This window comes from Bactrocera latifrons, unplaced genomic scaffold, assembly GCF_001853355.1.
Source record: "Bactrocera latifrons isolate USDA-ARS-PBARC rearing strain unplaced genomic scaffold, ASM185335v1 scaffold_0, whole genome shotgun sequence".
NCBI classification, from domain to species: domain Eukaryota; kingdom Metazoa; phylum Arthropoda; class Insecta; order Diptera; family Tephritidae; genus Bactrocera; species Bactrocera latifrons.
In genome coordinates this window covers 5,348,881-5,365,117 of record NW_017534406.1, presented here as the reverse complement: position 1 = coordinate 5,365,117, position 16,237 = coordinate 5,348,881, and the positions used below count along the sequence as shown (strand labels likewise).

Here is a 16,237-nt window from a genome sequence, read left to right as displayed (position 1 = left end):
TTCAGAATGATCCTTAGTCTCAAAGATTATTCTTTTGAGGTCTGAGATTTTCAAAAATTTTATGAAACAGATACGCTAAATACATAATTTTGCTTTGGAATTAATCCACGCTGGAGGAGGGAGCCATTTACTTCACGCAAGTGAATAAATTTCTCTGGGCGCCATTCACTTTAAAGTGGCCATAAACGATTATTTTTGTCACGACTTCCGGTCTTAGACCCATTGTTCCCTAGATAGCTAATGAACATCCGTTTGAAGGAGAACTTTGCTGTAGAGAAAATTTAGTATGTAAGCAAATGATTGAATTCAGAATGTTTGATATCCTCTTATGCCTACTCAGTCCGTAGTAGAGCCTGTGGGCAAGAGCTATTCTGCGTTAGATTTCCAAGCTCCAATCATTGCTGATGTTAATACTAGTTACAAGATAGACGAAAAAATCTACAACTTCTATGTTATAATTGTCAACAGTGACGTGGGAGCCTAGTCGCAAGTGCGACGACTGCTTGTTTGATGAGAAGAGATATTTCATCTTGACCTCGTTCACTGCCAGACCCATTTACATCGCTTCCTTATCCATCCTGTAGAAAGCAGAACTAACAGCGCGTTTCTTGAGGCCAATGATATGAATATCCTCGTCGTTGGCTGTGTGGTATCTTCTGTATTTAGTTACGCAGCTCGAATTATTCTCTCTATCAGTAGTTTGAAGAAGTCACACGAAAGGGAATCGCTTTCTCGATCCTACCTAGCTTTTGGTATTGCTTAACGTTAGTTTACACAGCCGTATTACTTTTGAGGGGATACCAAATTCAGATATAGCGGAATAAAACCAGCTGTTTTTAGTACTGTCAAAAATATGATAGGGTCCAATCAGTTTATTGGCTTTAATCTTTCACACAGTACGCGCAATAGAACATATGCTTACCTTACTTAATAGCGTCTTTAATTCAACAATGGAAATATCAAATGAAAGCACTGCACATTGCAGGTATGAAAAACGCTCAGTAGCCATACATATAGTATATGTCATATATATCTGTGTATTATAATTTTGGTGGAGTAGTACAACTTTGCATATAAGCACTGTACTTTTTTGCTTCATTCTCCGACATTGGCAAATTGTTAGCAAATGGTTCAAGCACAATTACCCCGCTAGCATCCCGCACATACCCATATTTATCGTGAGTCGAACGCACACAAACGCGTTAGACTTCCTTGGGCATTGCGCACACGACCCGATTTTCGAAAACTTGACACTTCGTAGAATCCCGCCGCTCTTTGAATGTGTGTGTGCTCGTATGTATGTCAGTGGCACACAACAATGTTGCCACAAAACCGCAATGCAAATGTATTTGCATATACATACATACGTACATATGTATAGCTGCAGCTGTTTTTGTCTTAGCTAGTTCATGTGTGGCCATAACTTTGTGTACGCGTGTGTGTGTGTTGCGAATGGTTTGAAGGAAGAATGCCGCAATGAATTTGCTTGCAATGACAGTGTCGTTGGCAGTATTGTTGAATGAAATGCAATCTGATAGCACAGCAAGTTCCAAACCGTGACAATTGCACCAATATCGCTGTTGTTGTTATTATTGCCAGTGTCGTTGTGCGTGTCGTGTGGACGTTGGTGGGTCGCATTTAAAGCGGTAACAGCAAAACAACACAAAGCCGTTGGCGGTTGAAGGATTTGTCATTTTGTAAACCACAATACGAGTAGACTAACGACTTTGACACGCAAGTTGCAACAGACAATCGAGATGGCTTCTAGAAAGATTGACAAAGAACTCCTGGTAGGCATGTACGACTACATACATGGAAAAAGTGTTAGCGCAGGCGGAAGCTAAGCACAGCGTTGACAGGAAGTGGGACATAGTATTATTTTGAGTAATCAGTACGGAATGTGAAACAAACAGTGAAAAGCAAACGGAATAATAGAGATGAATATCGGAAGCAAGATGTAATGTAATGAGAAACACATTGGCAACAAAGTAACTTTCTACGAACATACCACACATATACTCATACTCATATGTTTGCATCGGCACAAATTTCGGTAAATAAAAGAGGATCGCAAAAAAGTTGTTGTGTAGATATTAAGTAAGTAATAAAATTATAATTAATATAATTATGGTGCTGATAGCAATTAACATTTGCTATTTCTTGCATTTCAAACTAGTTAATATGCACATCTAGTGCGCACGTTTTATCTTATCTTAAGGGAGTATTCTACTCTAGAATTTTGAAAAATTCGATTTTTTTTCACATATTTAAAGTTTAGACCCTTAAAAACATATCCTTCCCAGGATTTTTAAAAATTAAAATTATTTTAAGAGCTACAGTTAGAGCAGTATCTAGCCCGGTAGGTAGGTAGACTTACTTTTTTAAACGCGTTTTTCTCGAAACTACTTTTTTACACACGGTACCGGCATTATCTCCAGTTCTATACAACCGATCTACTTGAAATTTTGTGTGAACCTTCTTTATATAATCCTTTATCCTTTATCCTTTATTTTTATATAATATAATCCTAATTCCTTTGTTTATAATATTCCTTTGTTTATAATATTTTTAAAAAATTCAGAAATTTCAAAAAAAATAAAAAGCTTAAAAAAATTATTTTTATTTTCAGGCATTCGCCATTTTTAAAAAAAAATTTTTTTTGTGTTTCCTGAAATAGGGACTATAACAGCATCCTTATTGATTAAGAATTTCTTTTGATTTTTTATTTTTGAGACCACCAGGAGAGTCAGGAGCAATGTCAATGGATGCGCTATTTGTTGCACTCCTGTCTCTCCCCCCCTCTAATTATTTGAATTTTTAATATTTTTGTGTAATTTTTGTTTTTTTTTTTTTAAGATATCAATAAAAACACCATAAAAAGATGGATAGTAAAAAAATTTTGGTTTTTTTTTTAATACAACTCAAAAAACTGCCAAAATTTGATTTCTAGAGTAGAATGCCCCCTTAATCTTATTTCAATAAGCTATACATTTAAAATAACTTACTAAGCTCTTAAACTGATACGTCAAATAGTTTTGAGTTACCGCCATATAAGTTTAAGTCGATTAGTTTAACAGTTCAATCAGCTTGGAATAACTATCAATTATTTTTTAATTGCAAAAGAAATTTTTAAAGTTTATTGGAATGACTGCTCGTAGAAAAATAATCCACCCACTATAAAATTTCTATATTTTATTGCCCTACAAGTTTCTTAATCTCATTATCGAATCTGGCGCTTCAATGAACACCACAATTTGTGTGAAATTCAACTTTTTAGAAAACACGATTTAGTTCCGTTTCCTTATTTTAAATTTGAGACCCTTGCAGAAACAATAAATTTTACTCCACAACTTTTGTTTTTAGCGTCCTCGTAGATCGCGTGTAAATTCTAATTATTTAACTTTTTTTCTTAAAATCTTCACTGTGTAGTCTTAAAAATTTCGAAAAATACATTTTTTCATTTTTTTGAAACATTTATAAATATTCCCTAAATATTTCAGAACATCCGATTTTTTAAGTTGCCAAAACTGGGCATTTTTAGACTATCACACTAGATATGCCCATTAAAAATTCTTTAGGAGAAATTCAGGAATTTTTTAAAACGTTTGTTTATAATCGATTTCGTGGATAACTAAAAATACCAGACAACTTAATTGGTAATGTTACCAACTCAAGATTTTTTTGAAGATGAAAAAGAATGGGCTTGGAAAAGTATTCCTGTTTCGAAACAAAAAATTGTTTACACTAAATAAGAGTAAACTAAAAGTAAAACTAAAAAACTAAGCAAAACAATAATCAAAATATTTCTAAATATATTGAGAAATTAACGACAAATAAAAATACAGACTATTCACATTGGAAAGCTGTAAAAAATGATAGGAAACCAATATTGTCGAATACACCCCTCAGAAAACCAAACCGATTCTGGGCCAAAAGCGACGAAGAAAACGCGAAAGTTTTTGCAGAGAAACCAACTAAAACGTTTAGTCTTTTTGTGTTCCCTGTTACTTTACGGCAGTTGGAAGGATCGCAATACGTGGGTGAAACAAATAAAGATGTGAAAAATATCATTAAAACTAGGTTTAAACCAAAAAAGGCTGCCGTCTTCGACTTGATGTCTGCTGATGCACTAAAAATTAAAACGCGAAAAGCATTAGCAAAGCTTACATCGATAATAAACGCTTGCCTAAATCTCAGATACGTTTTGTTGTCATGAAAGGTATCTAAAATCATTATGGTACAAAAAAACTGACAAAAGCGCACATGAGGTCTCGTCACACCGATCAAGCTCGCTGTCACCTATTGTGTCCAAGTTATTTGAAGCTGTAATCATAAGAAGACTTCAGAACATAATTGGAGAAAAGGGTCTTATACAAATGCATAAATTTGGGCTTAGATGTCAACATTCCACAACCGAAAAATCGTAGAATAACAAGCATAATAGAAGATGCAATGGAAATAATAGAAGAACGGCACAACGGTTTTTCTTGACGTATCTCAGGCGTTCGATAGAGTTGGCACCATGAATTACTTCATAAATTAAAACTTCTCTTTCCCCAGTATCTCTTTGCCCCAGTTGCCTCTTATCTGAGCTACTTCAGAATCAAGCAGGGACAATCATATAATCATATACTACGCTACAGCCAAAAAAAAAAACAAGAAACCAGTTGTACGCCAAGGAAATATCATGGGACCACTCTTATACACATTGTTTACTAGCGACATACCCACGCCACATTTACAGATTATACCTGCAAAAATGAAGTTTAGCCGTCGAAAAGAATGCATTCAAATTGTAGAATGGACCCTTAAATATTATATTACCTTAAACGATTTGAAGTCTGTCCATATAAACTTCACTAACAAAACCACTACGTATATCCTCTTACATATTGGGAATGAAGTAACCCCGTACTCCATAAAAATGGTAGCAGAAGTTATTCGTGAAACCACATGGTTACAAAATCATGTAAACATTGAAGCCCGACAACTAGGAGAGACTAGAAATAGCAGACTAAAAAGAACAACGTTTCATGACCTTCTAAGAAAATAACAAATAATATAATATTTATGTCAAAGTTATAACTTTAACTACTCTTTTTACACTCGAACAGTTGTTACAGTTGGAAGAAAACTTTTGAGAAGTTTCGAAACATCAGTGTAGTAGGTACCACCGCGATATAAGCGCTTGTCATCGTAATGAAACATTTTGCGAAATTAATTTGATTGCTTCAAAATTTCGGTCAACAATGTTTATTGAAATTATAAAGTGTTATTTTTAGATTAGGGTATACAATTTGATATATTTAGTAGTTGATTTCTGATACCTACCTATTGCAGAGTGATAGTGATCAAGATAATTTCTCGTAAATAAAGTAAGTTTCAGCCATTTTGTATACACTTACTTCAATACCTCCATTCAAACAGTCGGCAATAAGCTCATAGCTATTTCGATTTATAGGCCAACTCGAATAATTTTCACTGACATAAAATAATCATCCAAAAAAACATTACTATAATCGTATATAGTATCTACTACTCGCGCTTTATAAGGACATTATGTGATTGTTTAAAAAAAAAAAAAAAAAAAAAACACTTTCTGCTGTAGCTCTCATATTATATTTACAGCCACGGTAATTGAAACTATTATGTCACTAACTGTTCTGTTCTGTATGCGTGAATTGTTTGCTAAAAGCACGGGCAAATCGGCTTAATTATTAGATCTAACTACATAAAGTAATATCTAAATAAATTAGGCACAGACGTGCGCAATGCCACAGGTGCGTCATTAATTGAAATCATAGTTACCAACACTGCTTTGTGTGTTGAGAGGCGCAAATAAATTCACCAATTCGAAAACCGTAAATGTTCGAGATAAAAAACGTGTTATTAGTGAAAAAGCTGGCATGTGTCAAATAAAATGCTAATCTACCGCCAGACGGGGGAATTTCAACCCAAACAGTATATATAGCTACAACAAGTAATGATAATAAAAAAAAAATATATATATATGTGTCTGTTGCATCATGTAATTTGGTACGCATTAATGAATTCTTAATTGATACTTTTAATTAATCCTCATGAAATCCTTATAAGATTATTAAACATTGGCTGCGGACGTTGGCAAGCACGAGAATGCGAATGTGCGGCTTGGCTTTAGCTGCAGCCTCAGTTAATGCTGTTTCTAGCGGTGTGGCATGAGCCTCTGTGTTTACTTTAGCGCTGGCTTTGAGCCGCGAATCAATTTGTTACGCTTTTTAGTCGGCTTTGCTTTGTTGCCTTAGCGGCGGTTTGCCTTTGCCTAACGCTTTACCATTTGTGTTGGGGTTTCCTTTGCCTTTGCGCTTCCCCTAGCTGCGGGTGTTGTGTTGGTGGTCGATTCGGTTTCAGGTTTGGCTGGCGGCCGCTTTGTTTTTAGTCAGTATGGTCGGTATGTTAGCTATGTTAGTGCTTTAGCTATGATCCCGGTTGTGTGTGTGTGCGTTGGTTGCACGTTTAGCTTGTTTGTTGCGTGTAAATTTAATCACCGGCAAACATGCAGGTGGTATTTTCGTTGTAAGTCTAATTGAGACCCTAAATCCAACTAGTTAGTTACTATGTGCGTGCGATGATGCCTTTTGCGGCTAAATTAGTGGTTGCATTTGCTTACTTATAAGCTTATACAAAGGTTTGTGTTTGACTGCCTTATAATCAATGCGAAATTTTCATGTGAGCGTCTGCTTTTCCGTGCGATTTAATTATTCTATATCGATTACAAATTGGGTTAGAGTATGTATTTAGCATTTTCCTGTTTACCCTTATCCTCCCTTTGGTATATTTTTTTCGGGCGGTGGTTAAAAGCAAACTTGATATTGTATTGATCTTTCTTAGTACTTTTGTGAAATGTTATCATCTCTTATAATTTTGGAAAAATTTAAAAATATCTGCAACAAGATGCGCAAGATAATGTTTGTAAGATTATCGGCAGATCTTTTCGTTCATAGAATCTCGATTGCGATTAAATTGTGTATTGAGGATATTTTAAAAATCAGCGTGGTTTCGTTCCCTAGTAGGTTTGTTGTACTGTGGCGAAACTTGAAATCCATGCAGTTAAAAAATTATGTTTTTTGGGTCAAGTGTCTACATTCCTTAAATAAGTAAAAAAAAAGTATCTTATTATTAAAATGTATTTTTTTTCTATTTTGGTGTTTTAGTAGTATACAACGAATGTTTACATTAATTTTATGCTAATTGTTTTACAAAAAAAATTTTTTATCATCAGGTAGAGTGAATATTAGGCACTACAAAAATCTTAAAAATTATAATTTCTTGAGTAGTTTCTCAAATTCTGCAATACTTGTGCAGCGATTTCGTTATACCAGACATCCGATCGATCTATTAGATCCAGTCTTCAAAGTCCACGGTAAGAAAATCATCACAAACCATTCAGCTGCCTCCATGCGTAACCGTTCTTCGGACGCACTCTTCATTATAGCGTTTACCAGTTTTTCTCCTTACGTATGACGTCCCGTCGCAACATAACATGTTGAACTTTATCTCATCAGAGAAGATTACTTTTTGTTAGTTGCCTTCAGTCCAGCTTTGGCGCTTCATTTGACAGATTTTCTTAGTCGAAAGTGGCTTTTTTGCGGGTCGTCGCGTGTTGAAAGTAGTATCCCGGGAACTGTTTCATATAGTTCTAGCAGTGAATACGGTTCCAAGGTTTTCTATGATCACCATACTGATATGCTCAGCTAAATTGCATCGACCCTTTAGGCTAATGCATTCTATTTTATCCCTATAAGATGTTTTCCTTGATGCTCTTGAGCTTACTACTCAGAGGCCCACTGCTTAGAATTTATTTTCAAAAAATCCCTGACGGCAGACTTCTTGAATCCAACTTTTTCACAGATATTCCGTATGCTAAGGTTTTCTTTTCGTCAAGTTAAAATATTGCTCTTTTCCACAGCAGTCATTTTCTTAGGTTTGTTTTGTTATATACGTATATATATATATATATTTTTTCTTTTTAAACTGCATGCCTCAAAAAGCAAATTGATAATTAACGAAACCGATCATGTTTCTTCTATTTTTAGAAAATCATTTTTCAATCAAATCTTACACTTGCACGATGCATTTTCGTCATAACTGATACCTGACTACTTATCGTCCGGATTTCAATTTCCGCCACTGTATACATATATCTCACTAACTTTTATTGCCAAAGCAACTAAATTTATATTAATAGGCGTGGAACTGCCCACATTTACATTAAATTACATATGCCAAATTCGGTTTATAAACAATTATATTTGATACGGCGTGAAAACAAACGAAATTGGACAAAAACACGCCTACTTCCCGTATAGCACAATTTAAATTTTCACAATGATACGTTCATTTTCCAGTAAACAAATCAAGCTACAATTAATATACTGGAACACAACTTTGCAAACAATCTGTTTTTATTGTTTGCCTTCTCATCACTAAAAATTGTCAAAATCGGACTATAGCTGCTCAAAACCTCAAATATGTGTTCTCCAGTGCGTATAACTAACTTTTTACCGAGAATATCAGTCATTGTGTGAAATTTTTTAGTGAAAGCCGGAGGGACATCTTTTTATGATATTGGCGTGCCTTTGTGTCAAAATTCGGTACAAACGGGTCAATACTTTCCTAAGCTGTTATCCATCCATATATCGATCCATATATTATCGGTACCTTAACAAAATTTAGAGAAAATCTATTTTCAAAAACAGTGGTGTGAACATTTGCGCTAGCACTCAAGTAAATAAGTAAGGATTGTCAAACGTCCGGTTGATCTTGCACCTTATATATTGAAATATCTGGAGATAGCTTAAATAAGTAATCAGAGAACATTTCTTTCTGGTAATTATATGTCGTAATGCCAATATGTATCAACACTACCCTTGGCTTTCACACACCATCCTAATAACATAAGTTTAAGCTTTCGGTTTGTTAGTATGAAAGGTATCTCAAGAAAATTAATTGTTTATAATAGTTACAATTTTCAAATCAATATTTTTTTATTTTCTTAATGCACATTTACTTAGGAATACGCACAGAAAATTTCATAGCGGTAATTGCGTTTTTCTTAAAATTGTGTTTTCAAATTCGGTGACCAACATTTCTTGAAAACGGCTAAACCGATTAGTCCCAAATTTTAACGCGAGCTTCTGAAATATCTTTTTTTTATTAATTAATATACAAATTTTTTAAATCAATAAACATTGGTCAAATATCGTTTTTTTTATATTACTTACTCCTTCGACTAATTACTAGATTGAACAGTACTTTAATGAAATCTATTTGGTCTTTTAAATTTCAGAGACTTCTCCGCAAACCGGTTTTTTTTATTTGTTTTTTTTTTTAATAATATGATAATATGAGTAAACATTTTTGGATCATTAAGTTTAACAGTTTTCTCAGAAAATTTTCAGGAAAAGTTTTTTTTCGGCCTTCTAACTGTATATAACCCCTTAATGTATTTCAGAGAGCATCCTCTTCATATGTCGTAATACCAAAAATTTATTAAGTCGACTCAAGTTACCCCTGACTTTTATATTCCCAATAAAAAATGTTTAACTTTCGGTTGTTCAGTATGAAAGGTGTCTTAGCAAAATTAAGTGAAAATGGAATACTGCCGAAAATGTGTGAAATCGGTGCACGAATCACTCCAGCTCCCAAACACTAGCCCCATTGACTTTTTTATGCAACATTTAGCATATTTCATTCATCTTATAACAAATATAACTCATTTCAGTTAATAAACAAGATTTTAATATAAATATTTCAAACAAACAAAGTGCAGTTTTGAAACTGGCTAACTCCGTGCGATCTATAACATTCATTTAATATATTATGAGTATGCACACATATAAAATTCAATCTATCAGGTGTTTGTGTAGTAATTTTTCCAAAAAAATTAATGAAATAATATTAATATTACATATGTATATTTTCCGTATTTCAATTTCATTTAATTTTATATATGCATGCTTACCACATGCAAGGCAATGTTGGCAATTGCTTTTAAGTTTAACAAATTCTATTACTTTTATAATTTACTATAACGCAACGAGCACTAGACTATCAGTACTTGGCTTAAACTAAAAAAATGCCGCCACTATTGAAAATCACAGTGAAATAATCCACAATGGCAACATCACCACGAATATGAGTAAAATCAAAATGACAACTGCAAGATTTAAACTGTCATCAAATCCACATTTGAGCTGCTTTAAAGCTGATCAAATATTTCAAACAATTTCACAACAATAACTAGAACATGAGCAAACATCCGCTCGTTTATCTAAGTAAATATGCGAAAAGCAAGCAAAGTGTGCGGAGAAATCAAGGCGGCAGCAAGCAAACGAAGCAGAAGAGTTAAGACATATCAGCCGGAAAGTAAGCATGCCTATTTAGTAGTATTTATATAACAAAAAATAGCAGGAGTTGCAAAAAAGCTCAGCGACAATAGGTATCTGTAGTGAGTAGCTATCGCCAGCAGCTGTCGTTGTCACCGTCCCAACTTCCTCATCGCGCGGAAGCACGAGAGTGTAAAAATATTTGTTAGTCAGAGGAAAAGAGATTTATAAAAGCAGAAATAAACATGCGACATGACAGCGGATATGTGCGTACGTATTTACATTACTAAGCTTGCACACACACACACWTGCACATGCACAAAAGCTCAAACACGTGGATAAGTGCACTTGTGCGGCAAATGTCAAAAAATGATTTTCGTAGAGGCAAGTGTCGACAAAGGACCAATTCAAGTTTGAATTGGCATTGAATGCGTGCAGACATCTATGCATATAAGCAGTTAGATATATTATTTGGATATGAAGAAAGTCCACTCACTCCACACTTTCAACGCATGTCTAAGATTTGGTTCTAACACAAACACTCACATATATATGTACATATATATGTCTTTAGAAAGCATAGCAAAATATATGAACTGTGTAAATATGTGACACATGTCCTTACGTGCATTCGCCAGTATTTGTATGTCACTTAGCAAACGAATGTCGTTTATAAAATGAACAATTGAATTTGGCGAAATGACACAACCTTTGTAATGTTTACATTTTTCCATATCGCTGCACTCGTCTAAGCGAGTATTCAAGTTTTTCGACATGTGTGTACTTAAAAAGTGTGAATGTGAATGTGTTTGATGTCTTATTTGTTCCAGCTTCTTGTCACATATTTTTGCTTTAGATTGAGTGACACATATTTCAACTTAACTTTTTATTTTTGTACAGCTTTTAGTCACTTTTTGAAGAGCACATGGAATGAGACATGAAAGTAGAATGTAGGTAGAAATAAATAATGTATACATAGTACATATACATAAAAGCAAAAAATTGTTATCTTCGTTAGAGCAATTAGAGATTTAAGCTCCAGAGTAAGTTTTTCTACAGTCATGTTACGTTAAGTTTATCTGGTGGGTCAATAAGCCCCGCATATAAAAGTTTTAGTCCTTTGCGATACCAGATGAAGCTCAGCTGAGTCCATGAGAAAGCCTGCGCTCGATGCGAATTTCAACAAATTCTATGACCTCACTATCGACCCCATATGCTTACGAAGCGTGACAAGTGCACAAGAGAGTCTGCCAGCATTCAAAATAAAAACCCACAGTCGTGAAAAAGTGCAAAGGATAGGACAAATGCTATCGGTGAAAAATTAAACTTCTTATAAATTGCCCTGAAAATGTAAAATGACGTAAAAATTTATACAAATTAAGCGAAATTTATCGCTTAACCTATCAAGAAGAGGAAAATGAAACAAATGCGAACTAAATAAGATATATATAAAAATAATTCATACACACCTCCGCTGGGAATGTATAACCATCCACGCTATGCTCCGAGCCAAATTGATCATGCAGTCCATAATGTATGTGAATTTCATGAAATCGATATCTATATGATAATGGGCCGCCGGATATGTTAACTGGCGTTTGCATGCCATCATAGTTCGCAACTGTATCGTTGCCAGCCGTGAAAATGACACTATGACCAGTGTTGCTGATTAGACCACTTATCTATAAAGCAGACATTTAAATAAAAGAAAAAAAAAAACATAATGATATCAGTATCCTGCATTTCAATTTTTTTTTTTTTTTTTTTAATATAAACTCGACGGCTTCATACTTACTCTATGTTTATCGATATGTAGCGGTCTCAGGTTGGGATCGAATAATAAGCGCTGTGGTTCTAGGTTTACCGGTGATTGTCGACGCCCTTTATTACATAGCGACCACTCTGGGTTGATAAGACCCCAAAAGGCAGGACCTGAAATCAAACCGAGAGATAAAAGTAAGGAATAATGATATATGTATGTCGATATATTTTTTTTATTTATAAGAAATTTCTGGTTTTTGTTACAGTTTTATTGAAACATTTTAAATATGAAAAAAGATTATTGTAATCAACTTGTGATTAGCTTTTTTATTGTAATGAAACGTGGCCTCACAGTTTTGTTATAGGATTGGCATAAATTAATATTCTAACTCGGTGTTCCGAAAATTTAGAATTTAGTAAATCTTTTTAAAAATATTTCTCATGTTATTTTAATTAATATTTTTGCTTAATTATATAGAAATTAAGGGCATTCAGCTAATTCCAACGCCGGTGTTAAATAAAGGGCTTAATGGAATATCGCAATTTTTTTAATTTTTTGGTTATAATATATTAAATTAATGAAATTTAATTTAGATTCAAAATGTTAGCAATTCAATATTTTTAAAAATAATAATTAATCATACGCCATGATCGCCGATTCGATATACATATCATATTATAATTACTCATTCGCCATTTATGGCTATCATATTATATTAAAATTAATCATCCGCCATGTATAGCAATTCGCCATTTTATGTTATAATCACTCATACGCCATGTAAGTCGATTCCTAATATTATATAATATGATAATTAGTCATACGCCCTATACAGCCAAATTATTAAGTTATAAGTACTCATACGCCTTGTATGTCGACTACCAATTTTATATTATAATCACTCATACGCCCTGTAGTTCATGTAAATGTAGAAAATTTTATTAAAACCAGTAACTCTTTTATTTCAAATGTATAAAGTTTGGAAGAGCAGTATTTTATTACGAAGTCTCTTCAAAAATAAAGCATAACAACTTGAAATAAAATAGTTAACAGAAAAGTGTAAATAATGACTGTGAAGAAATGATAGAGTAGGTAACTAGAACTTTTGAATGTTTCAGGCAAATATGAAACTAAGTTGTGCATGTAAATAAAGGTAACAATGAAGAATAACAAAAAACAAATAAAGTTACAGTAAATGGAAACTACACATTCAAAAGGAAGCAACCGGTTTGCTTGTGCAACCTGAAAGCAAAGCACAAAAAAAAGTAAATAAATAAAAAATAAAACAACAAATAAGTAACTAAATAAAAAATAAAACCGAAAAAAGTTTGCTAAACTAAAAAATCTTGGCAAGTTAAAGTTTTGGTGAAGAAAAGTAAATAAGTAGAATTGGTTGGTGTAAAGGGAGCAGCTGATGCAATTCAAGTTAATGTGAAAATGAATTTATTTAATTTAAAGATATTTAAAAATTTATTATGAAAATACATTGTGAGGAAAAATTTAGTGAGACGTTGATTTATCTAATAAAAATTCGAAATTTTTATGGATATTTCAAACAAATTATAGATAGTACTTGCATACGTGACATAATTCGTTAGTATGTAAGGCATTTTACGAAGCTTTTTCCAAATCCATTTTTCTTGCGGTCACCAAAGAACGACCTATTTTGACCCAAGTTGTGGGTTTATGCTAGAAATATCTCAGAATTAACTACAATATAAAAAGAAAAACAAAACAAGAAAATAAGAGTTTTCTAACCAGGACGTATTGTACCCGTTACAATCAAGTTTGTAAACAATATCCCTCAGACTGACGTGTTAGTGGAAAACATTTACTTCTTCTAGGAGCTGCACTCTAGGTCCTACAGCAATTTCGTCTTCTGGATTTTGGGAAGGTGTTTTGAGCAATTTGTTATTAAATCGTTTTAATAAAACATCATAGTATAACCGTGTGAAAGTTGTGACCTTCTCCAAGTAATAGAAGTCAGAAAGGTTGGTAGTCATCACCCTTTCGCCCGATATTGTGCGATGCGGTGATTGCATTTTGTATGTCTTTCGCTATCTTGCACCGTTCCGACAATGCCGATTACGTGCCTCATGGTCTCTTCGGATGTCTATTATCTTCGCTATCTAACGCAACTTTAATCGAAGCTCTGTCAATACGATAAGGGGATGGTTTTTATGCTATTATCATCCTCGATTTGGCTATTAAAGAAGGATAGTCACTGTATGAAGCACTCAAGGGCTTTGTGATTACACCATAAGATTTATCTTCCAAAAACAAGAGTCGAATCACCGATATTGTTTTTTTCCAATTTTTTATAATCCGTTGACCAGTTCGTATCGGCTAATATTCTAGCAGTAGCCTTATTCAAGAATGCATAACATAATATTAAATTTCAGTTGCAATATTGGCGCCACGAGTTGTTGAGGTTGAGTCATTATTGCGTCGCTCCAGAATATATATTACAACTAAATAATCAATTTCTAATATACTTCAATTCAATATTAGTGTATATTTAATTTGCATGTATATTTATGCATTATTTAGGGTTGCACAAGCGTAGATACACAAGTTAGCAACAACTAATCGCGCACAAATTCCCGTAAATTTATTACAGTTCAACTTGCAACTGTTGCAAAGGATTGAGCCTAAGGCACCACCTATACACACTCACGCATGCCGGGGTCTGACAGTTTAATCAGCTTAACTGCACAATCACACACACGTACACAATTTCACATACATTCCAACACAATCCAAAGCATAATTATTGCTTTATTTTGCACATTACCAAATACAAGCGCGAAGATTTATGAACCAAATTTGTTGCCACCTCCAATCAGAAGACCAGAAGTGAGTGAAGGGCAAAAGCGAGTATATTTCGTGCACACCCCTTTCGCACAGCGTATTGCGACTGAAGTGCCTGCAGTTATGACAAATATACTACAAAATCGCCGAAGCCCCCATGTTTTGCTGCTGTGTACACCCTACCGATTGTGGGAGTAACTATGGAATATGCATAGATACCTAATATCCGTGTAGCTTTTTCCCACACTTATATACCTTTTCTATTCAGCAAGTATATGTGCTTGTTAGGGAGTAACGGTTGTAGCTGATATACACATGTAAGTAAAGGCAAAATGCCCCAAAGATGAAGCAGTTGCGGACGCGGTAAAATTTATGAGTTCAACACAAGACTTCAAAAAACTTAAGCTATACAAATATACATTCTTTAATATTTGCATGTATCAATGTATGTGTTCAGAATTTACAAATAGCTATGTATGTAATATGTGGGTATCACCGTAACTGAGATAATGTAATTGTTAGAGTCGCGGCCAAAAAGGAGTCGCTCGCCTCTTGCCAACGAAGCACATAAACAAATGCTGAAACATAAAGGCACATACACATATGTAAGCTTAGCTAGCTGCACCAACGCCTTCTAACTGAGAATCAGCGAAAACCACACATTTAATATCCAAAGGCCAACCAGTTCATTTCCGTTGCAAAATGAAGCGTTGGTGGTCAGTAAATTGGGAAATATGAAAAATAAACAAGAGCTGCATCAACAATAACAACATAACACACAAACATACATGCATACACATCCACACATAGACCACAAAAAATAGCACTGTACACTTGCATGTGTATAAAATGAAAAATAGTGAAGCAAGGAGTGCGCTGGACCAACTTGTGGCAATGCGGCTGTGCAGTGTACACATGCTGGAATGGCATCGGCAAAAGGCCACAGGGACATAAACAAGGTGAATGAGACGAGCATGCGGACTTCACCAGCACCAGCAGCAGCGGTCAGTGGTTGCTGAATAAGTCAAACCAAGCGCGCGAAGTTTTGCGGTCTATGAAGTGTTGGCAATTTTTTCTCTTGCATTCTGCCCTTATTCCGTTCCCATATTTTTTTGTTTCATACAAAAAATAGTTGGTCGCTTATAGAATGTTGGAAACTTGCTCTAAACTGAAGTGCATTATACAGTTGTTTATTTCGCTTCGTAAACACGTGTTACATTCTGGAATTATTTCTAGATTGCATTTACATTCGATATCATGTGTGTTCTAGTTGCAGTTACTTTAAATGAATTTGTGT

The 16,237-nt window shown here is 34.2% G+C and overlaps 1 protein-coding gene across 1 annotated transcript in view; it reads right to left on the bottom strand.

The window, feature by feature from the left end:
• LOC108969136 (carbonic anhydrase-related protein 10) overlaps positions 1 to 16,237 on the bottom strand; it is a 111,710-nt gene that overhangs the window by 28,260 nt on the left and 67,213 nt on the right. The window contains exons 3-4 of the mRNA XM_018933724.1: positions 12,163 to 12,299; positions 11,837 to 12,049 (exon numbers count right to left, since the gene is read on the bottom strand). Of these exons, the coding sequence (XP_018789269.1) occupies positions 11,837 to 12,049; positions 12,163 to 12,299 (350 nt within the window). The remainder of the gene's footprint in view (positions 1 to 11,836; positions 12,050 to 12,162; positions 12,300 to 16,237) is intronic.